The sequence below is a fragment of the Rhamphochromis sp. 'chilingali' genome (genome assembly GCF_963969265.1).
Source record: "Rhamphochromis sp. 'chilingali' genome assembly, chromosome: 1".
Classification (NCBI taxonomy): domain Eukaryota; kingdom Metazoa; phylum Chordata; class Actinopteri; order Cichliformes; family Cichlidae; genus Rhamphochromis; species Rhamphochromis sp. 'chilingali'.
Genome location: NC_137929.1, coordinates 12,822,566 through 12,838,677, shown reverse-complemented (window position 1 = coordinate 12,838,677; position 16,112 = coordinate 12,822,566). Strand labels below are relative to the sequence as shown.

General features: G+C 40.6%; 2 protein-coding genes across 12 annotated transcripts in view; one reads left to right on the top strand and one right to left on the bottom strand.

The window, feature by feature from the left end:
• The window catches only part of LOC308393841 (NACHT, LRR and PYD domains-containing protein 12-like), a 317,425-nt gene that overhangs the window by 55,998 nt on the left and 245,315 nt on the right, over window positions 1-16,112 (top strand). The window lies entirely within an intron of this gene.
• LOC308394245 (uncharacterized protein) lies at window positions 6,952-12,888 on the bottom strand. 11 transcript variants are annotated; one of them, XM_080878490.1, is made up of 11 exons: window positions 12,722-12,879; window positions 10,268-11,647; window positions 9,813-10,044; window positions 9,537-9,715; window positions 9,347-9,440; window positions 8,920-9,037; window positions 8,754-8,845; window positions 8,559-8,652; window positions 7,732-7,897; window positions 7,451-7,606; window positions 6,952-7,220 (listed from the first exon to the last, which is right to left on the bottom strand). In XM_080878490.1, exons 3-9 carry the CDS (start codon window positions 9,867-9,869, stop codon window positions 7,779-7,781), a joined length of 753 nt encoding a protein of 250 aa, XP_080734616.1. In that variant the 5' UTR covers window positions 9,870-10,044; window positions 10,268-11,647; window positions 12,722-12,879; the 3' UTR covers window positions 6,952-7,220; window positions 7,451-7,606; window positions 7,732-7,778. The 11 variants fall into 11 exon arrangements, with proteins under 11 accessions (XP_080734616.1, XP_080734619.1, XP_080734621.1 ...); XM_080878493.1 differs by lacking the exons at window positions 6,952-7,220; window positions 7,451-7,606 and having other exon boundaries at window positions 7,758-8,197; window positions 10,268-10,866; window positions 11,019-11,087; window positions 11,183-11,647; window positions 12,722-12,888; XM_080878495.1 differs by lacking the exons at window positions 6,952-7,220; window positions 7,451-7,606 and having other exon boundaries at window positions 7,758-8,197; window positions 10,268-10,367; window positions 11,019-11,087; window positions 11,183-11,647; window positions 12,722-12,888.

The window sequence follows — 16,112 nt, the reverse complement described above, 5'->3', positions numbered from 1 at the left end:
GCTTCCTTCTAATAACCGTAACAAGTGTTTATGGCGCTCCTTGTGATGCTGGGTCAAAGTTCAGCCTCTGAAGACCTCGACGTGTTTGAAGTTATCCACAGGCTGCGAGGTCCACTTCAAAGGTGTTCTATGTTAGATGTTGGTCAGGTTAATCAAAATGGAAACTGTTGAGTTTACACATTAACCAACATGGTCCAGCACTAAACATCGTAAAGCCTTTAGTTTTTGGAGAGAGGATGCTGCCATCAAATTCAAAATGGGCTAATATTTTTCTTTAAATGTTTCATTTTCTCACTTTGTTTAAAATACTGGTTCATAGGATTTGCAAATGATTGAATTCTGTTCTTAATCATATTTAACACAGCGGATCAAACGTGGGGAAGTGGGTGTTATATTCAGATTGTGGGATACATTTAGGAAATGTAAAACTTTTGATGTTAATGTTGTTTATTTGCAGGGTTTAAAAATAAATGTGTTTACTGTTTGAAACTCATACTTGGCCTTCTACTCTTCATGGCTGCTTAACGAAGCTAACAGGGTGGACAGTCTGAGGAGCTGGGAAAGAAAAGCGTCTGAACTGCTTTAAATTTCTTGAAGACAAGGTCTCTCCTCCTCTTGCCTCCCCTTTCCCTTATCCACCTGCTGGCCTCCACCACTTGCTGAAGTTGCTAAATCTGTGGAAGCTATGCCACAGCTACCGCCAAACAATTCAGTTATTTTTACACATTTGGCAGCGTCTGCCTGAAGGGCTTGTTTCTTTTTGGCCCTAATTTTTTCTGCACCTTCTTTCCTTTTTTTGTTCTCCATTTTCTTTAGTTCATCTATAAGATTGCTAAACAAGGGGGAGGGTGCATCCGCCCTCCTCGGCTGTAATTGGTCCAGCCCAGAGTCGATCATGACCAATTGGCCAATCCAACACCTTTCATTATTTATACCCTTCCAAAAAAAAAAAAAAAATCGATCGGCCCATAAAAGCAAAAAATCGCCAGCGGCCCACCGGGCAAATGCCCGGTGGGCCGCTGGCGAGTCCAGCTATGGTCCTGCACTCTCTCTCTGTTTCTTTCTCTCTGATTGTGGAATAAAAGTATGAACATGTGTTTATAAGTCACACTTGTGTTTGAATCCTGCACCTTATCACACATTTGATTTCCATGTGTGACGACTGCAAGTGTCCAGAGTGAGGACAGACTGAGGGACCCACTGCTGCACATCATCTGTGAGGCTTTGCAGCCCTGATGATCCACCAGGACAAACTCAGCAGTGTGTGAGGAAGAGGAGGAGGAAGAGCCAGCAGCAGCTGACAGATGGAGAGAATAGACAGACTGTTCCCTGTTTGTGAAGGACTGCTAGGAAAGTTTAACATAACTGTCTGTCCTGAATCAGTCTTATTAGGTAATGTTCAAATAATGTTATCCTCCCAGTGTTTCCAGTGTGGGAGAAAGTACTCAGGGCCTTCAAGTTACACACTATGAAAGGCAGCAACAAGTTTAATGTTCAGAAACCTAAAGTCTGTATCAGCAGCAGAATGGAGCTAAAAATAAATGTTGGTTTCAGTTCTATGAAGCTTTGAGTATTTTGGATCAGTAGCACTGCTGTGTTTGTTGCATCATATTGCTGTAATTGTTTATTTGCTTTATATATTCTGAGCTAAGTTGATCTATAGTGTTACATCATTTTCTATAAGGATGTTATGTGTTTGTAGACTTTCTGCCCAGTTTGACCCATTTAGCAGAAGTCAGCCTGTTTAAGGCTCTGATGTCTATTCTGTATGACTTAAAGCAGTTATGACATGGTCTGATTTTCTCACCCAATAAAGGAATATTTCATTTATCAGTCTACTCTTCATTCTATCAGACACAGTTATCACAGCTCGTACATTTGCTTTTTACACATATATGTAAGCACTGAGCCACATTTAGTAATGCCAACATATTAAAATAACAATATTTCTCTCTTATATATGATACATCTATATATACACTGTCACAGATACTTGAGTGAAGATTTAAGGTGATAGGAAATATAAATAACTGCAGCTTGAATCTTTGACACAGAGTTCATGCTTCAGAGTTCAGATGTTCAGAGTTCATGGACCGTTGAGGCTGCGAACTTTAAGGCTGCAGACCCTGAATTGGGATACAGCCATCGACTGTGGAAACCTTGCAAGTGGATCGTAAAGGTTGTTACAGAGTCTTTCATGTCTAAATTTGCCGTTAATAATTATATAATTGTAGGAATCATCTAGTTTGCTTACACTGATTACGTTGGCACTTTGTTAGCGCTACAACAACGGTCAGACCCCCGAGGCATCTAAACTTTAGTAAGAATGTGCACTTTTGACACCTCTGGTTAGCATTTAGTGGTCAGTTTCAAACGTATTTGATTTTTGCTTGTTATGAACAAATTCACTTCACTACTTTTCACGATCTGTAACATCAATGCACATTGTTCCATTTACTGCATATTGCACTTTATTCATATCTCTCATTCCACCTGCAAAAACATTGTAAAGGTCGTCACAGAGAGTTTTATATATGTATAAATACTAATATTCTCTATTTATTCTGTTTTATTGCCCAGATGTTAGTTAGCCTTTGTTCAATTGTCTTTTATATGTCAATAGATACGTATGTCACAAATAAAAGTTTCTTGTAAATTATGTTTTTGTAAAGAATTTTCTCCCAAATCTCTTACATGCTAACTGTAACGTGTTATTTCTGCTAAAACCTGAACTTAAATGTGTATATGGTGTTTATCTGTTTTTCTCTCTGTTTTAGATGCAAATATCAAATTGGAGTTCTGCCTCCAGGCCAGAGTTGCAGGAATGCACCACGTGTTGGCTGTTTCACTGCCCTCTGTGCCCCACTTTCAGCCCTGCTGTCAGGGCAAAGATTGAGCAGCATATAAATGGACACATTCAAAGTGCTTTGCCTTTCAAAGGTATGTTGGTATTAAATATACCTCATAGTTAAAGTCATAAATATGCACTTCTTTTCAGCACCTCTGCAGGTCTTTGTTGACTTAAAAGTTATTTTTCACATTGTACAGTTCAGTTCATTCATCAGCGAGAGAAAAAAGTGTTTTCATTAAATATTTTTCCTGTTCACCACATTTCCTGACAGCTCTTGTGATCCACACCATTTTGCTTTCATTATTGAGGACGGCTTGGATATTTTTGTTAATATGTACAATCTGATTGTTAGATAAACTGATTGCATTCTATACAACTACATTTAAATTACATGTTTTTTCTTTTTTTCTCTCTTACAGACAAAATGATGTGCCGGTGCACTTTCACTGCCCTTCTGTAACATGACAGTCATACAGCGTGGGGATATGGCAAGGCAATTATTGTCATGTCAGCATTCAGGACTGCTCCCCACTGAACTCTCCGTGGAGCCTCGTCTCCCTCTCCATGTCTCGTCTCCAGCATCTAAACCATTTCCTGAATCTTGGGTAGAACATTCATGTGCTCCACCCTCTGTGCTAAATGAAACTGGGGCTTGTGGAAAGTCAATGAAAATGAAACGTCCTCACTGTGGTCTTAGTCTTCTTACAAAAAAACTTCAAGGCTCACATGATGAGGAGGCATTCAAACAGGTCAATAGATGTTTGCCTGGCCTGTCATCCACAGTGTTTTTGTGTAGAGGGACTTCTTCCTCTTTGTTTTTCAGTTTGCAGAGGACATGGAGCTCTTTTTAAAAGCATGTGCTGACGAGCAGAGACTACAGGTCAAAGCGATGTTTGACATTTAATGGACAGATGAAGGCACTGGCTGTTTGTTTGTGTTTTTTATCTGTTGTTTGTTTTTCAGTGTACAGAATTCCAGTTAAACTTATTATAAAATGCTGTTCACTTGTTTCCATGCTTATAGTAAAAAATTTAAGTGTAAATGTAACAGCATTGTTTATACTTGTAACTTCAGAGTAAAAAGCTTATTGTTGATATTAACATTAATGTATTATCCTGTAATCAATAATATTTTTATGCATTTTACGCATTAACCCTCTGATCTCTATCCTGGCCATTTGGGGCCACTTCACTTCTCCTTGTTTGACTGCTACACTGCAGTGGACCAAAAGAATGACGCAGGTTTGATCCTAAGGCTCTAATAGTTGTGTGTGTTGTGCATGACATTGCAACGCAAACATGTATTTGCAAGATAGACTGGAATAAATTATGATGCATCAAATATTACACAGGCTGCAGTGAATTGTTGTTGATACAGGTTATTGAGCTTTGAGTTTCCCAGTCAAACGTAGCTTTGACACACATGCTAACACTCTTACTCTTGTACATTTCATAACAAGACACCATAGCCAAAATATTAGCTCTCAAAAAAAATTCAAAGCTGCAGCTGCAGCACACACAGCAACAAACACTGTTAGTAAATGTGTCCTGGAGTTTCTGCAGGTGCAGAAAGTGCTGCTGCTGTAAGTCAGCCTAACAGCTTCCAGATCACTGATATTTCTGGAAAGATGGCAAGAAGGGCATCACTGCTCATTTCTACAATCTCCCAGATCTTGGAATACAAGCCCCTGTCCCATGAAAACCACTTCACAGTAGTAGGAGTCCACTAAAACCTACAAATGAAGAGTGATCCTGGAAGAAATAGGGCGCACACTAGTGACCTCAACAGTTGCAAGACAGCCTTGTCCCCGATGCTTATATGAAAAAAAATATGAAGATTTATGAAACCATTAGGACTTTATTACTGTTTTATCTGAAAAGCTACTGGTAATACTTAACCTAACTGGGATTTAAAGTGTAAAAAACAGAATGTAGATAAAATTTTGGTTTTGATGAAAAGGAGTGGAGCTTGTGAGCCACAATGTAAGCAGTGTTGCTTTGCTGACATGCACTCGATGCTGGCAGTACAAGCATTGTAGTGGTTCTTATATTTTTGTAAACTAACTGTATAATATATTGAGCCATTCAACAGTACACAAATGTTTGTAGGCTCCTTTTTGTATGCAACCTGCATGTCTTTCTGAATTAATTGTTTGTTTATATCATGTTTTTCAGGAAAAAGAAGTTAAAGTCAAGTGGAAGCCCTGCTCAACATGGTATGTAGTAACAACTTTGTTGGACGGGAACAGACATTCATACTGTTGATAAATAGTTATCACCTCAATTTGAATTCATGTATTTGGACTAAACTAAATTGGGAGCTGTTAGCTGTCAAGCTGCTCCTCTGTGAGGAGCTTGATAGCTGTCCACCTCCAAAGTCCATTATGAGTTTTGGAGGTGGACATGGTCAAGACTTTTAAGAGTTGGCATAAGACTTCACTTCTTTATAGAGCTTATAGTTGGGGCTGGTTCAGGTCAGCCCTTAGTTATGCTGTCATAGCACCAGACTGCTGGGGGTTAGTGTCTACTCGTGTCATTGTATATATCCAGGAATATGTGCCTGAGGATAGTTGTCATGAAATCAATATTAAATCAAAGGATTCCTTAATGACCACAGCTGGCATGAGTTCTCCAAAGCTGCCTGCTGTCTCAGGATCTGTCTCCAAAAAGAACCAGGGAGCGCTAACATGTTATGTTCTAGACTGATGAAGAAAATGCACATTAAACATAGTATAAACTCACTATGTTAAGTAATGTGAAGAGGATGCCTTTAGCTCCTATTGGGTTGGTTCCTTGATCAGTGCAATACAGAATCATTCATCTGGTTTGATGTAATGTCCTTAAAACACGTCAAAATGAGGCTCTGTAGTCTGTGTGGCCTCCACATGCCTGTATGACCTCACTACAACACCTGGGCATGCTCCTGATGAAGTGGCAGATGGTCTCCTGATGGATCTCCTCCCAGACTCCAGGACTAAAGCATCTGCCAACTCCTGGACAGTCTGTGGTGCAGTTGGTGGATGGAGTGAGACGTGATGTCCCAGATGTCCTCAAATGGATTCAGATCTGGGGAATGGGCGGGCCAGTCCACAGCATCAATGCCTTCGTCTTGCAGGAACTGCTGACACACTCCAGCCACATGAGGTCTAGCGCTGTCTTGCATTAGGAGGAACCCGGGGCCACCCGCACCAGCATATAGTCTCACAAGGGGTCTGAGGATCTAATTTCAGCACCTAATGGCAGTCAGGCTACCTCTGCCGAGCACACGGGGGGCTGTGCGGTCCCCCAAAGAAATGCCACCCACACCATTAGTCACCCACTGCCCAACCATCATGCTGGTGGATGTTTCAGGCAGCAGAAGGTTCTCCAATATGTCTCCAGACTCTGTCACAAGTACTTAGTGTGAACTTGCTTTCATCTGTGAAGAGCACAGGGCGCCAGTGGCAAAGTTGCCAAGCTTGGTGTTCTCTGGCAAATGCCAAACATCCTGCACGGTGTTGGGCTGTAAGCACAACCCCCACCTGTGGACGTCGAGCCCTCATACCACCCTCATGGAGTCAGTATCTGACCGTTTGAGCAGACGTGCATATTTGTGGCCTGCTGGAGGTCATTTTGCACGGCTCTGGCCTTTCTTTCCTACCCCACAGTACCTTTCCTTATCTTTTGTTTCCTACTCTTTTACTTAGTCTTTGATCACGGTTGTCTTTCTAGATAATTAATGTCATTTGTTCTGGGGCGAGTCACTGGCTCGGGTGCATTCTGGGACTGTCAGTTCACCAGTGTGCTGGCATGCTTCTTAACAAACACACCACTACAGCAAACATCTCAGTTGTACTTGTTGATTTCTTCAACAAAACACTGAACAAAACATGTCCTTGTGAGTGTGCTGCCTGGTGCTTTTACATTTTGTGGTAATTTGAGCAGCCCAGAAAGCATCCCATGAATTCAATTATGTTATTGTATCTGAACATGTACACGAGTCATTAAATTAGATGGGAAAGAATGATTCAGGGTAAACAACTGCACCAAGGGAATTACATTTTTCTTCTCAACATGTAAAATGTCTGTTGATAAGCAATTTCTAAAACAGACATTATGAAAATCACATTAAACAGATGTGATTAACTTTTTATTCTAGCAAACATAACATCAATGATGACACAATCAGTCTTCATCAGAAGTGCTCAAATCACTCTCATCGTCTGGAATGTCCTCCTCCTCCTCTGAGTCCATTTCCAGGAGTGGTTGGTGGCTGAGGATTCTCTTGTACACGTCCTTTACTTTGAGCGTTTCAGCTTTCAGTTCACTTTGTTTTTAAACCAGGCTATGGAGTCCTTTCTGTGCATCCTCCGACATGCCAACAAGGGAGGCTGTAAAAACAACAAAACTATTAAATATAAGTAAAACAAACAAACAGACAAAAAAACTCACCTCATAAACACAAGGAGTTAGGATCATGTAATTAAACTTTTTTTAAGGGAGAAGGCAGTGTTAGCTAGCAACCCAAATATAGGTAAAAGATCCAGTAAGACTTTAGCATCTGCTATTATTTTCAATCAATTCATCACCAAATGTATAAATAAATAAAAGATGTGCTTACAGTCTGAGGAGATTGTCCCCAACACCACAGATCGCATTTGCAACACTGTCCAGTGATGCTGCATCTCCCTGCAAAGGATCATCTCCTCCTCTCTCAGGCGCCTCACAGCCATCACCTTCTCAAAGACCTTTCTCTTTGTCCGGAGGTCAGCAGCAGCTGCAGTTTAACAACATCAGATGGGAAAACATAGCAGCATATTATGATTCAAGAACAAAACATTCAACTGCTGCTCAGATACTGGGAGTTTGTTTAAAAAGGATATTTAGAAATCAAGAGCTTACGTTCACTTGTGCTCTGCCAGGGCCAAACGTCGCTCTGCATGAGGGCATCACTGGATACGATTTGCTTTGTTGCTTGTTTCCTTGTTGTAGTCGTCAACAGCAGCCGCCAAGCGTTTCTTCTCATCTAAGATGACCTTGTGAATTCTGTGTCGCCTCTTGTTGCTATCTGTAAATAATCATAAAAAGGAACACCTTCACATAATGCATATATTTACATTTTAATCTACACTCATCAATTCGTTTGCTAGAACAAATCACATCCAGCTTAAACAAACCTGGATCTGATTTTATTCTGTTTACAAAGTAGCTGTACAAGCTGTACAAACTGAGCATCAAACGGTCCGTTTCAAAGAAACTGTGACACCATTTTGTCTGTAAAGACTTTGTGTTCGCACTCTGATGATGATGACAAGCTGCTCTACTCGTGCCTGCAACGCTCCAAGGCTGCCATCAGTTTGATCCGTTTCTAAGTGAGAGGAATATTAATCAGAACACAGGATGAGTAACAGTCACCAAACTACAGTGGACTCTGTAATCACTGACTTGATGATATTCATTATAAGACATCTGGAGCCTTCATGTGCTGCATTATCATGAGATAACAAGTATGTTGGTGTTCAGCTTTATAAAACCAACTAGTACGACATCACTTCAACCCAGGTCCAATCCAATTTGATCAAACGCAACAACTCTGCCATCAATTCTGCTTTTACAAGCTTATTTTTCATTGTTTGTTGACACTGTCAGAAAGATCTTAACTCTAAGTTCTTTAATGAGGCCATGGTGGGTCCTGTTGTTATACACGAGTGCATTATATTGAGACTCACCTTCAGCCCATTGCTGCAGTGTGTCGTCATCCACACCCAGCTCATTTCTGCTCGCATTCAGGCTCTCCACTTGTTCTCTAAGGATCCTTATGATCTAAGAATACATTAATAAATGTCATTCATATGGACATTTTTAGAGTACTGGTGTTTCCCCCCCATTACCACACACATTAAAATGGGTGTTGAAAAAATGACCTTTAGATATCTCTGGCTCAAAGTGCGGCCCAGTTGTTCCACTTTCCCTTTGTTCCAGCCCAAAGCCAGGAGGCTCAGCATGTCTGTTCGCCCTGCATTTCAGTTAGTATACAAATAAGAATGAATGAGCAGGAGACTGAGTGGAATCTCACACACAGACACACACCTGCTTTAGACATGTACTTCGTTGTGATGGCCGCCCTAGACAGGAAACTGTTTACTTGCTCCACCTCTTCTCCAACTGTAGAACCGTCCCCATCCTGAAACGCACCTCCCCATTTGATCTATAGAAAGGAGGTCACAATACATGACTGCTGAATTCATTCAACCTTATAACAAAATGTCTTAAACGTATCCAAGACTACAAGCTGCAGTATACCTCGCACATCCAAGTGTGAGCTACTCAAAATTAAGTACACATTAAGATAAAGTCAAGTAAATAGTATTACGACAACACCAAGAGAAAAACAAAATAAATATCCACCCATCCAAATATGTATCCACACACACACACGTATGAGTATATGGTTATGGCGTTAACGTCATTTTAACAAGATTAACGCTGACAGCACTGATATATATGTGTATCTTACATCATTTGTGTGTCTCTGGATGTATTTCACAAACTCAGCAACTTCCTCATCTTTCTCAATGAAGACACCTTCAAAGTTCCCCTGCTCTGAAGTGCTGAACGAACACGGTGACAGTTGTTTGAAAAGAAACATCAAAATACAATTTTTGTACAAATCCATATTTGATTTATGTACACAATGCATAACGTACCTTGCATTTGATTGAAAGCGATAAAGCTTGCAGTTTCCATCAACTGAGACGGCGAGCATGTCTGGAGTGCAGGCAGGGCAGCTAAAGCATGGCTCCTTGCACATCCTGTCCACCTCACACTTTACAGCACTCCACTCCAAGAAACTTTTACTGAAGGCATCAGCTGATATTCGGCCAGTCTTTTAAGTAGAGGACAAACAACAGAATATTCACGGACAGTCATCATAAACATTGATTTGCACAATTTCCTTAAACTTGACAAATTTAGAAACTCACCCTTCCAAAATGGGCTGTTCGTTCATCCAGCACTTTGACAAAGGCCTTAAGTGACATCCCTGCTGCAGCTTCTTAATGTCATAGAAAGACTGAAAGACATCCATTGAAAACAGGGTGCAGAAATTTAAGGTGCCAGGCCAATATCCACCACCCTGGAAGTCCTTAACTGAGGGGGACCACATTAGGCCACAGCTGGTGCAGCTCACCACTGGCAGTGCAAGGTTATAACGGCCTTTAGGAAGGATAAGGAGAAATCCAGTCATGGCTCAACAAAGACATTCATTTTTTCCCATGTTGTTTTCAAAGCGGTCTGGTAAATCCAAATGACCTTTGACAGGTGCCCACATATACTGCGGGCCGAGGGTAATTCAAAACAATGTAGCAATGTACAATTTGCAATAAAACCTGCAAACACATCTATTGTGTATGTGCTGTGTGACAAAAGAGCAACTTACCATTTATGGTTACAAGAGCCACAATTGCACCGGGTGAAACCTCAACGTTACCTGCTGGGCAGTCACACACAGTCTGGTCTTTGCACAGGCAACAGCCGAACTAACATTAAAAACACACAATATATATAAAAAGAATTGGAAATTAAATGATACACAATAAATATACAATAACAGCACACACTCATAGTACATAGCAATAAATGCATAAGACTTAAAAACCGTACATATTGGATTGTGAAACTCTGATGAAGGCTGCAAAAACCCTCCTGTTACTGCCTCTCTGCTGTGCAGGACAAAGCGTGTGTGAACTGCAATATCACAGTCAGCACAAAGGAATGGAAGAGGCAGGCAGTCCAGACACCTCACAACTACTTGTTTGCCACACTGACACACACGGTGTGACTGTGGATCCAGAGTAGCTAACATATTGTCTATAAGACAAGGCCTGGCCTCTTTCCACTTTAGCAAGGACACCATGTTTCTGATCGCCCAGTGAGTAGCAGCTGACTCAGACAACGTCTCACAAGTCATGGCTGCGTCCTCTTCTCCATCCTCCAACAACTGAAGGAGCTCCTGACGAAGCACCTCAGTTCCACACACTAACAGAAAAAAAATAAAGAAACTCTTCCACAAAGTGAAAAACACTCTAGGCAGTATGTTTCTTAGGACTGCACAAAAGCCCTGCCTAACTCAACTATAACAACAAATATAAAAGTAAAGGAATCACAATATATACAAGAAGGTAAAGTACCTTTTGTTGGGTTGACACTGGCAACATAACTAGGTTCTTCACGTGGACACTGATGCTGATCTGCAGACACTGGGGGGAAAAAGAGATTGAAGAATATTTACTTACTGAAATTCTTTGGTGAAAACAAGTTGTGAGATAAAATCAATGGTTGTGAGAACACTGACCACGTGGCAACTAGTACTTCGACTGGATGATGGTCTTTGAGGAATAAAATCTCCCTGTCTGTCAAGGGCGGCATCACTTACATTTTGATTAGATACCTTGAGTTTGTAAATGATCAGATTACATAATTGGAATACAATGTATCCAATTCAGGGTTGCAGGAGGATGAAGCCTATCCCAGCTGATACAGGACAAAGACAGGCTGCCAGTTTATTGCAGGGCTAACACGATATGTGTAACAGAAAATCCACTTAAATGTTTGATATTTCTTATAATAATCATAATTATGACTATTATTTAAAGGTTTCTTTAAATAATACATTTTGATTTTTTATAACCTCTAAAATATAAACCTGAGCTGTTTCAGATTCTGACCTCTGACCTCACTGCAGCTCCCTCTTGGAAGTACGTCTGCTTCTTGTCTACCCCCAGTGATGACCGCCTGCCCTTGATATCACGTACTGTACCTGAGGAACAAAAAAGGACAAACACTTGCCTTCATTTAAGAAGTACATTCATACAGAGGTAATCTATGGAAACACACTAGTTCACCCTTTGGGAGAAATCAGTTCCTGTGAAACATTTCTGTAAATGAACATCATGTGGAGAATGAATGAAATGAGTTCTTCAGGTGACTCAGCAGTCCCACACTGACAAATGAAATCTAGTTAAACTATTAAGCATATTTGCTCTTCTGAAATCTGTGTTAAACAACAACAAACATAAATTAGTAACAAAAATACAGCTGAGTAGAGGCTTTACAAACCACCAGCAGCCATAATGCTAAATTTTAATCTTCAAATGTTTCTGAGCCGTCTTCAACCTGCTTTTAACACATTAAAGTCCCACAGTCAATGCAGCCTGACTCAATCCTAGATGTTCAGCACACAGAGACACAGAGGTGCCGTTTAAAGTTTAGTGATAACCTGAGTCACTGATCATTTGCAGTATTACAGAGTCTGGCAGTCTTTGCATGATGTCCACGTCACTGTGAGTTTCTAGCTGACTCTCAGGTGTGACAGGTGTGCCAGCAGGAAAGAGTAATAATAACCTGCATCCTGAGGTTTGTCATGCAGGATTAAAGCAGCCAGGCTTTGTTCACACAGCTAGGATTGTATTTTACACTGACCCTGGGTCAGTATAAGTATCATACAGTTTAAACGAAGCACTGAAACTTGCACATATTTATTACAGATGCACTGAAGCTAATCGAGATATTTGCTGTCAGTCTGTGGCTGCGATTAAACACTTTACTGGAAACTTTATTAACTAGTAACTTCATCAGTCATGACAGAAGCTAATATTTCTGTGCTAACATCGTTTAAACAGTAACAGCTTTCCTCCAATATAAGCTAACGTTTACACCGTAACTTTAAGCTAGCACCATAAAGACGGTAAAACACGTAATAACATCTACAAATGCATCTTAAAGCTGTTATATTAGCACTCGGTGTATTACTAACATAACCACATTAACATTACTGACACTCGCAGACTTTTAATAGTCATTCTATAAATGCTGTCCGTTTAAATGGTCTTACCTGGTGGTCCATATGGTCCATAAGTGAAGCAGAGGGAGCCTGACCATGCGTCACACGTTTGACGAGTTGGGAGTGAGAACGTGTTGGGCTATAAGGAACACACTCACTTCCTGAGCCCTGGGCAATAAGAGACGTTTTGTGTTTTATGATTTATTGATATGTTTGATCCTTTCTGACCTGCGTTAATGAAGCAGTCATTAGAGCACCATGTCCGCTAGAATAGTTCTGTAGTTTGATGCTTGAGTCGTTGCAGACTTGTTGAAACTCCCTCACCCGTCAAAGCAGCGTCTTTGTTATTCGCGTCCAGCAGATGGCAGTGTTTCACTGTCTGACGGCTGTCTGAAGCTTCAGCTGGATTATCCTTTTGCTATGTTTGCCATGTTACAGTGGGGAGGAAAAACTCGTTTTTAACAGGAATATCTAGACATGAGTGATTACTGCAGTGGGGCACTATCTGTGCTATCTATAAGAAATGTTAGCAACAATAAAACTCTGAGGATCAGGGCTCCATTTCACTCCAGTGTTCAGTGGCATTTTAAAAGAGTGAATACCGACGCTGAATGTCTTTGTAAAGCAAAAGCACTTTGTTAGCCTTTACAGAGCAAAGCTATGGATCAATGTGCAGTGAAGAAAAATCGAGGTGGCCAGTCTGTCCTTTCCTAACCAATCACAGAGCTCCTTACATTGCACCATGTGGCTAATTTGCGTTTTACTGATATTGCTGGGCTGCTGTCAATCATTTTGTCTTTATATTACAACAGAGCATTGACCTTTAACCTGTTTAATTCATACTGAGTATTTAAAAAAATGTATTGTCATAATAAATTGTGCCTCACTGAAACACCATTTTGCATTAGCCTCTATCACCTGACTTGTCACTGATGATATCACTGCATGAGCAGGCAAGCGGTAGCGGCGGGGGGGGTGTAGGTGAAGCTCGTGAAGAACAAAATTCTGTACGAGCGGACGCAGTGAGTCCAATAACCAGGGGTAACTGGAAATAAGGTGTTGTAGGCTGGCTTCCACAGTGTAAAGAGACACTTCTCCCTCATGCTCTAACAGCTGGTAAATCAATTTAGAAGCAGAGTCGATAACGGCCTCCTGAAGCTCCCTAGGTGGGGTGACTGCCGCTGGATCCATATCTGGCTGGTCCGTACTGTCACGGCGGGTGAGGAGAGCCGTGTGAAAATAATAAATGAGGATCCAATCGCAGGCAGTAGTGGAGAAGTGAAGGTGGTTTATTGAACACAAAAATAAATATGGACAAACAGCAAATGGAGCACGAACTAAACTAGACTGGAAACAACTAAACTACAGAGCACAAACACACGGGTGAGACATGGTGGACACACAGACGGACCAGCAACTACAATGACAGAGGACACGACTTAAATACACAGAGAAACACAGGGGAATTACACACAGGTGGTGGACACAGCTGGGAATAATCACCAAGACGAGACAGAGGTCAAACTGAACACACTCACATGAGACGCAGACCTTCACAATAAAACAGGAACAAGAAACCATCACACTAAGACGCAGACTCGACATAGAGAGAGAGACAGAAAATGACACATGGAACTAAACTAAACCTGCAAAAACATGACAACTCAAAATACTGGGTCAAACTGACCCAGAACCGTGACAGACTTTCTATAATGTTTTGCTTGAGCATGTCCTGCTTTTCTGTAATGTTATTTCTACAGTTTTAGCAGTTCTTCTCGAGGGAAAGAGAAAGATGTAAAAATCTTATACGTTATATATGTTAAATAACATGTGTAGTGCTCACATGTAATGCAGATGTTAGCTTTGATCTAACCAATAAATCCTGATTGGATGTTGTTAGCGTTAGCACTTGTGTTTGCTTCCCTGCTGTACAACAGCATTACCAAAATACAACTGAAGAAACAAACTCAGTTATGAAAAGTTTGTGTTCAGTTTGCAGTCGCTGAAAATAATTACACCTTTGGGAATGACATGGAAATGCTCCCACACTAAAGATTGGGTTTTGTTTTGGGGATTTTCCATCTTAATTTATCTGTCTTATTTGGCTACATCTACGACACTGCTATGCTCTCTCTTGCCTATGTTTTTGTGGCTGCTGCTATCTGTATTTTAATATATATATATATGCAATGAAAATTCCCGTCTCGCCCCTCCCGGCAGTCTGTATACTTTAAGCTCGGGTAGTTACACAGGATACGGGAGGATTATTGAGAAGAACCTAAGCAAACACGTGACAAGTTTTCAACAGGAATGAATGACAGTAAAAATGTTACCTCACAGATCGTTTTCATGGCATCAGTAATGAGCTGGTTTCAGCTGGACTGGACACACTCAAATGGCAAAGAAGGTTGTGTAGCCTTTGCAGAGAAGATGAAATGCATTCATGTAAATCAAAATGCATCTTTTAATTGAGGTAGAGGTTTGTCAGAGATATTATTCTCATAATGTACCTTTGTCCCAGCTGATTACCTTCATTAAACAGCAGGTTGCAAAAACCTCTTGTGTACCTCTTTTCAACCACTGGGAGGCGCTACAGCTTCATTCCTTTCACACTAAGGCAGCGGTAGGGAACTCCAGGCCTCGAGGGCCGGTGTCCCTGCAGGTTTTAGACGTTCCCTACCCCTGCACTAAGGCCTTTGAAATCTTCATTAACACTGAGCTTGAAATTTCTATCAGTCGAATGCAAAGGAGTCCTGTGGTTGTAGGACAGAGGTAGGGAACGTTAATCTGCCATCATTTAGATTATATGACAACAACCTTCAAATCTGAAGTCTCAGAAATCTGCTTCATGTACAAGTTCCTCCAATAATCAGGGCTAATATCACCAAATTGTACATAAACAGACTTTTACATGTTAAATATTTCTCAAATATGGGGAAAAAAACAATATAAAATACTATATTATTAACAAAATATCTTAAGATACAGCTACAAATTGCTTGAAACATTTGCAATGAAATATATAAAACAGCTTTATTGTCAGTGAGGACAAAGTTATAGTGATGCTGTGCTGGAGTGTTCAAAAGAAGACAGAGACATGAAGTATAAATATTGTATAATATTACATATAAGAAAGAACAAAGTTATAAAAACATTAATAATTGAAATCTGCAACAATATTCACATAAAGTGTAAAATACAGAGTTAACTGTTTAATAGGTAAAGTTTAGGTCTTGCAGTCGAACAATGATCCCAAACACAGCAGCAAATCTACAGCAGAATAGCTGAAAAGCAAAGTCCAGACCTCAACCTGGGACATTCAGAGAGCTGTGCTTAAATAAATGCCCACAAAGCTCAAAGAACTGAAGCAACGTTGTAATGAAGAGTGGGCCAACATTCCTCCACAACAATATGAGAGACTGATAAAGTCAAGCAGAAAACA

What these genes read in the sequence shown, in the direction of transcription:
- LOC308394245 (XM_080878491.1), bottom strand. Translation starts at nt 9,869, where the DNA reads ATGTCACTTAAGGCCTTTGTCAAAGTGCTGGATGAACGAACAGCCCAT. An exon ending in TGAGCCAGAGATATCTAAAG is followed by an intron (nt 8,653 to 8,753) that starts GTCATTTTTTCA and finishes ATGTATTCTTAG; the next exon opens with ATCATAAGGATCCTTAGAGA. An exon ending in ACTGCAGCAATGGGCTGAAG is followed by an intron (nt 8,198 to 8,558) that starts GTGAGTCTCAAT and finishes CCTCTCACTTAG; the next exon opens with AAACGGATCAAACTGATGGC.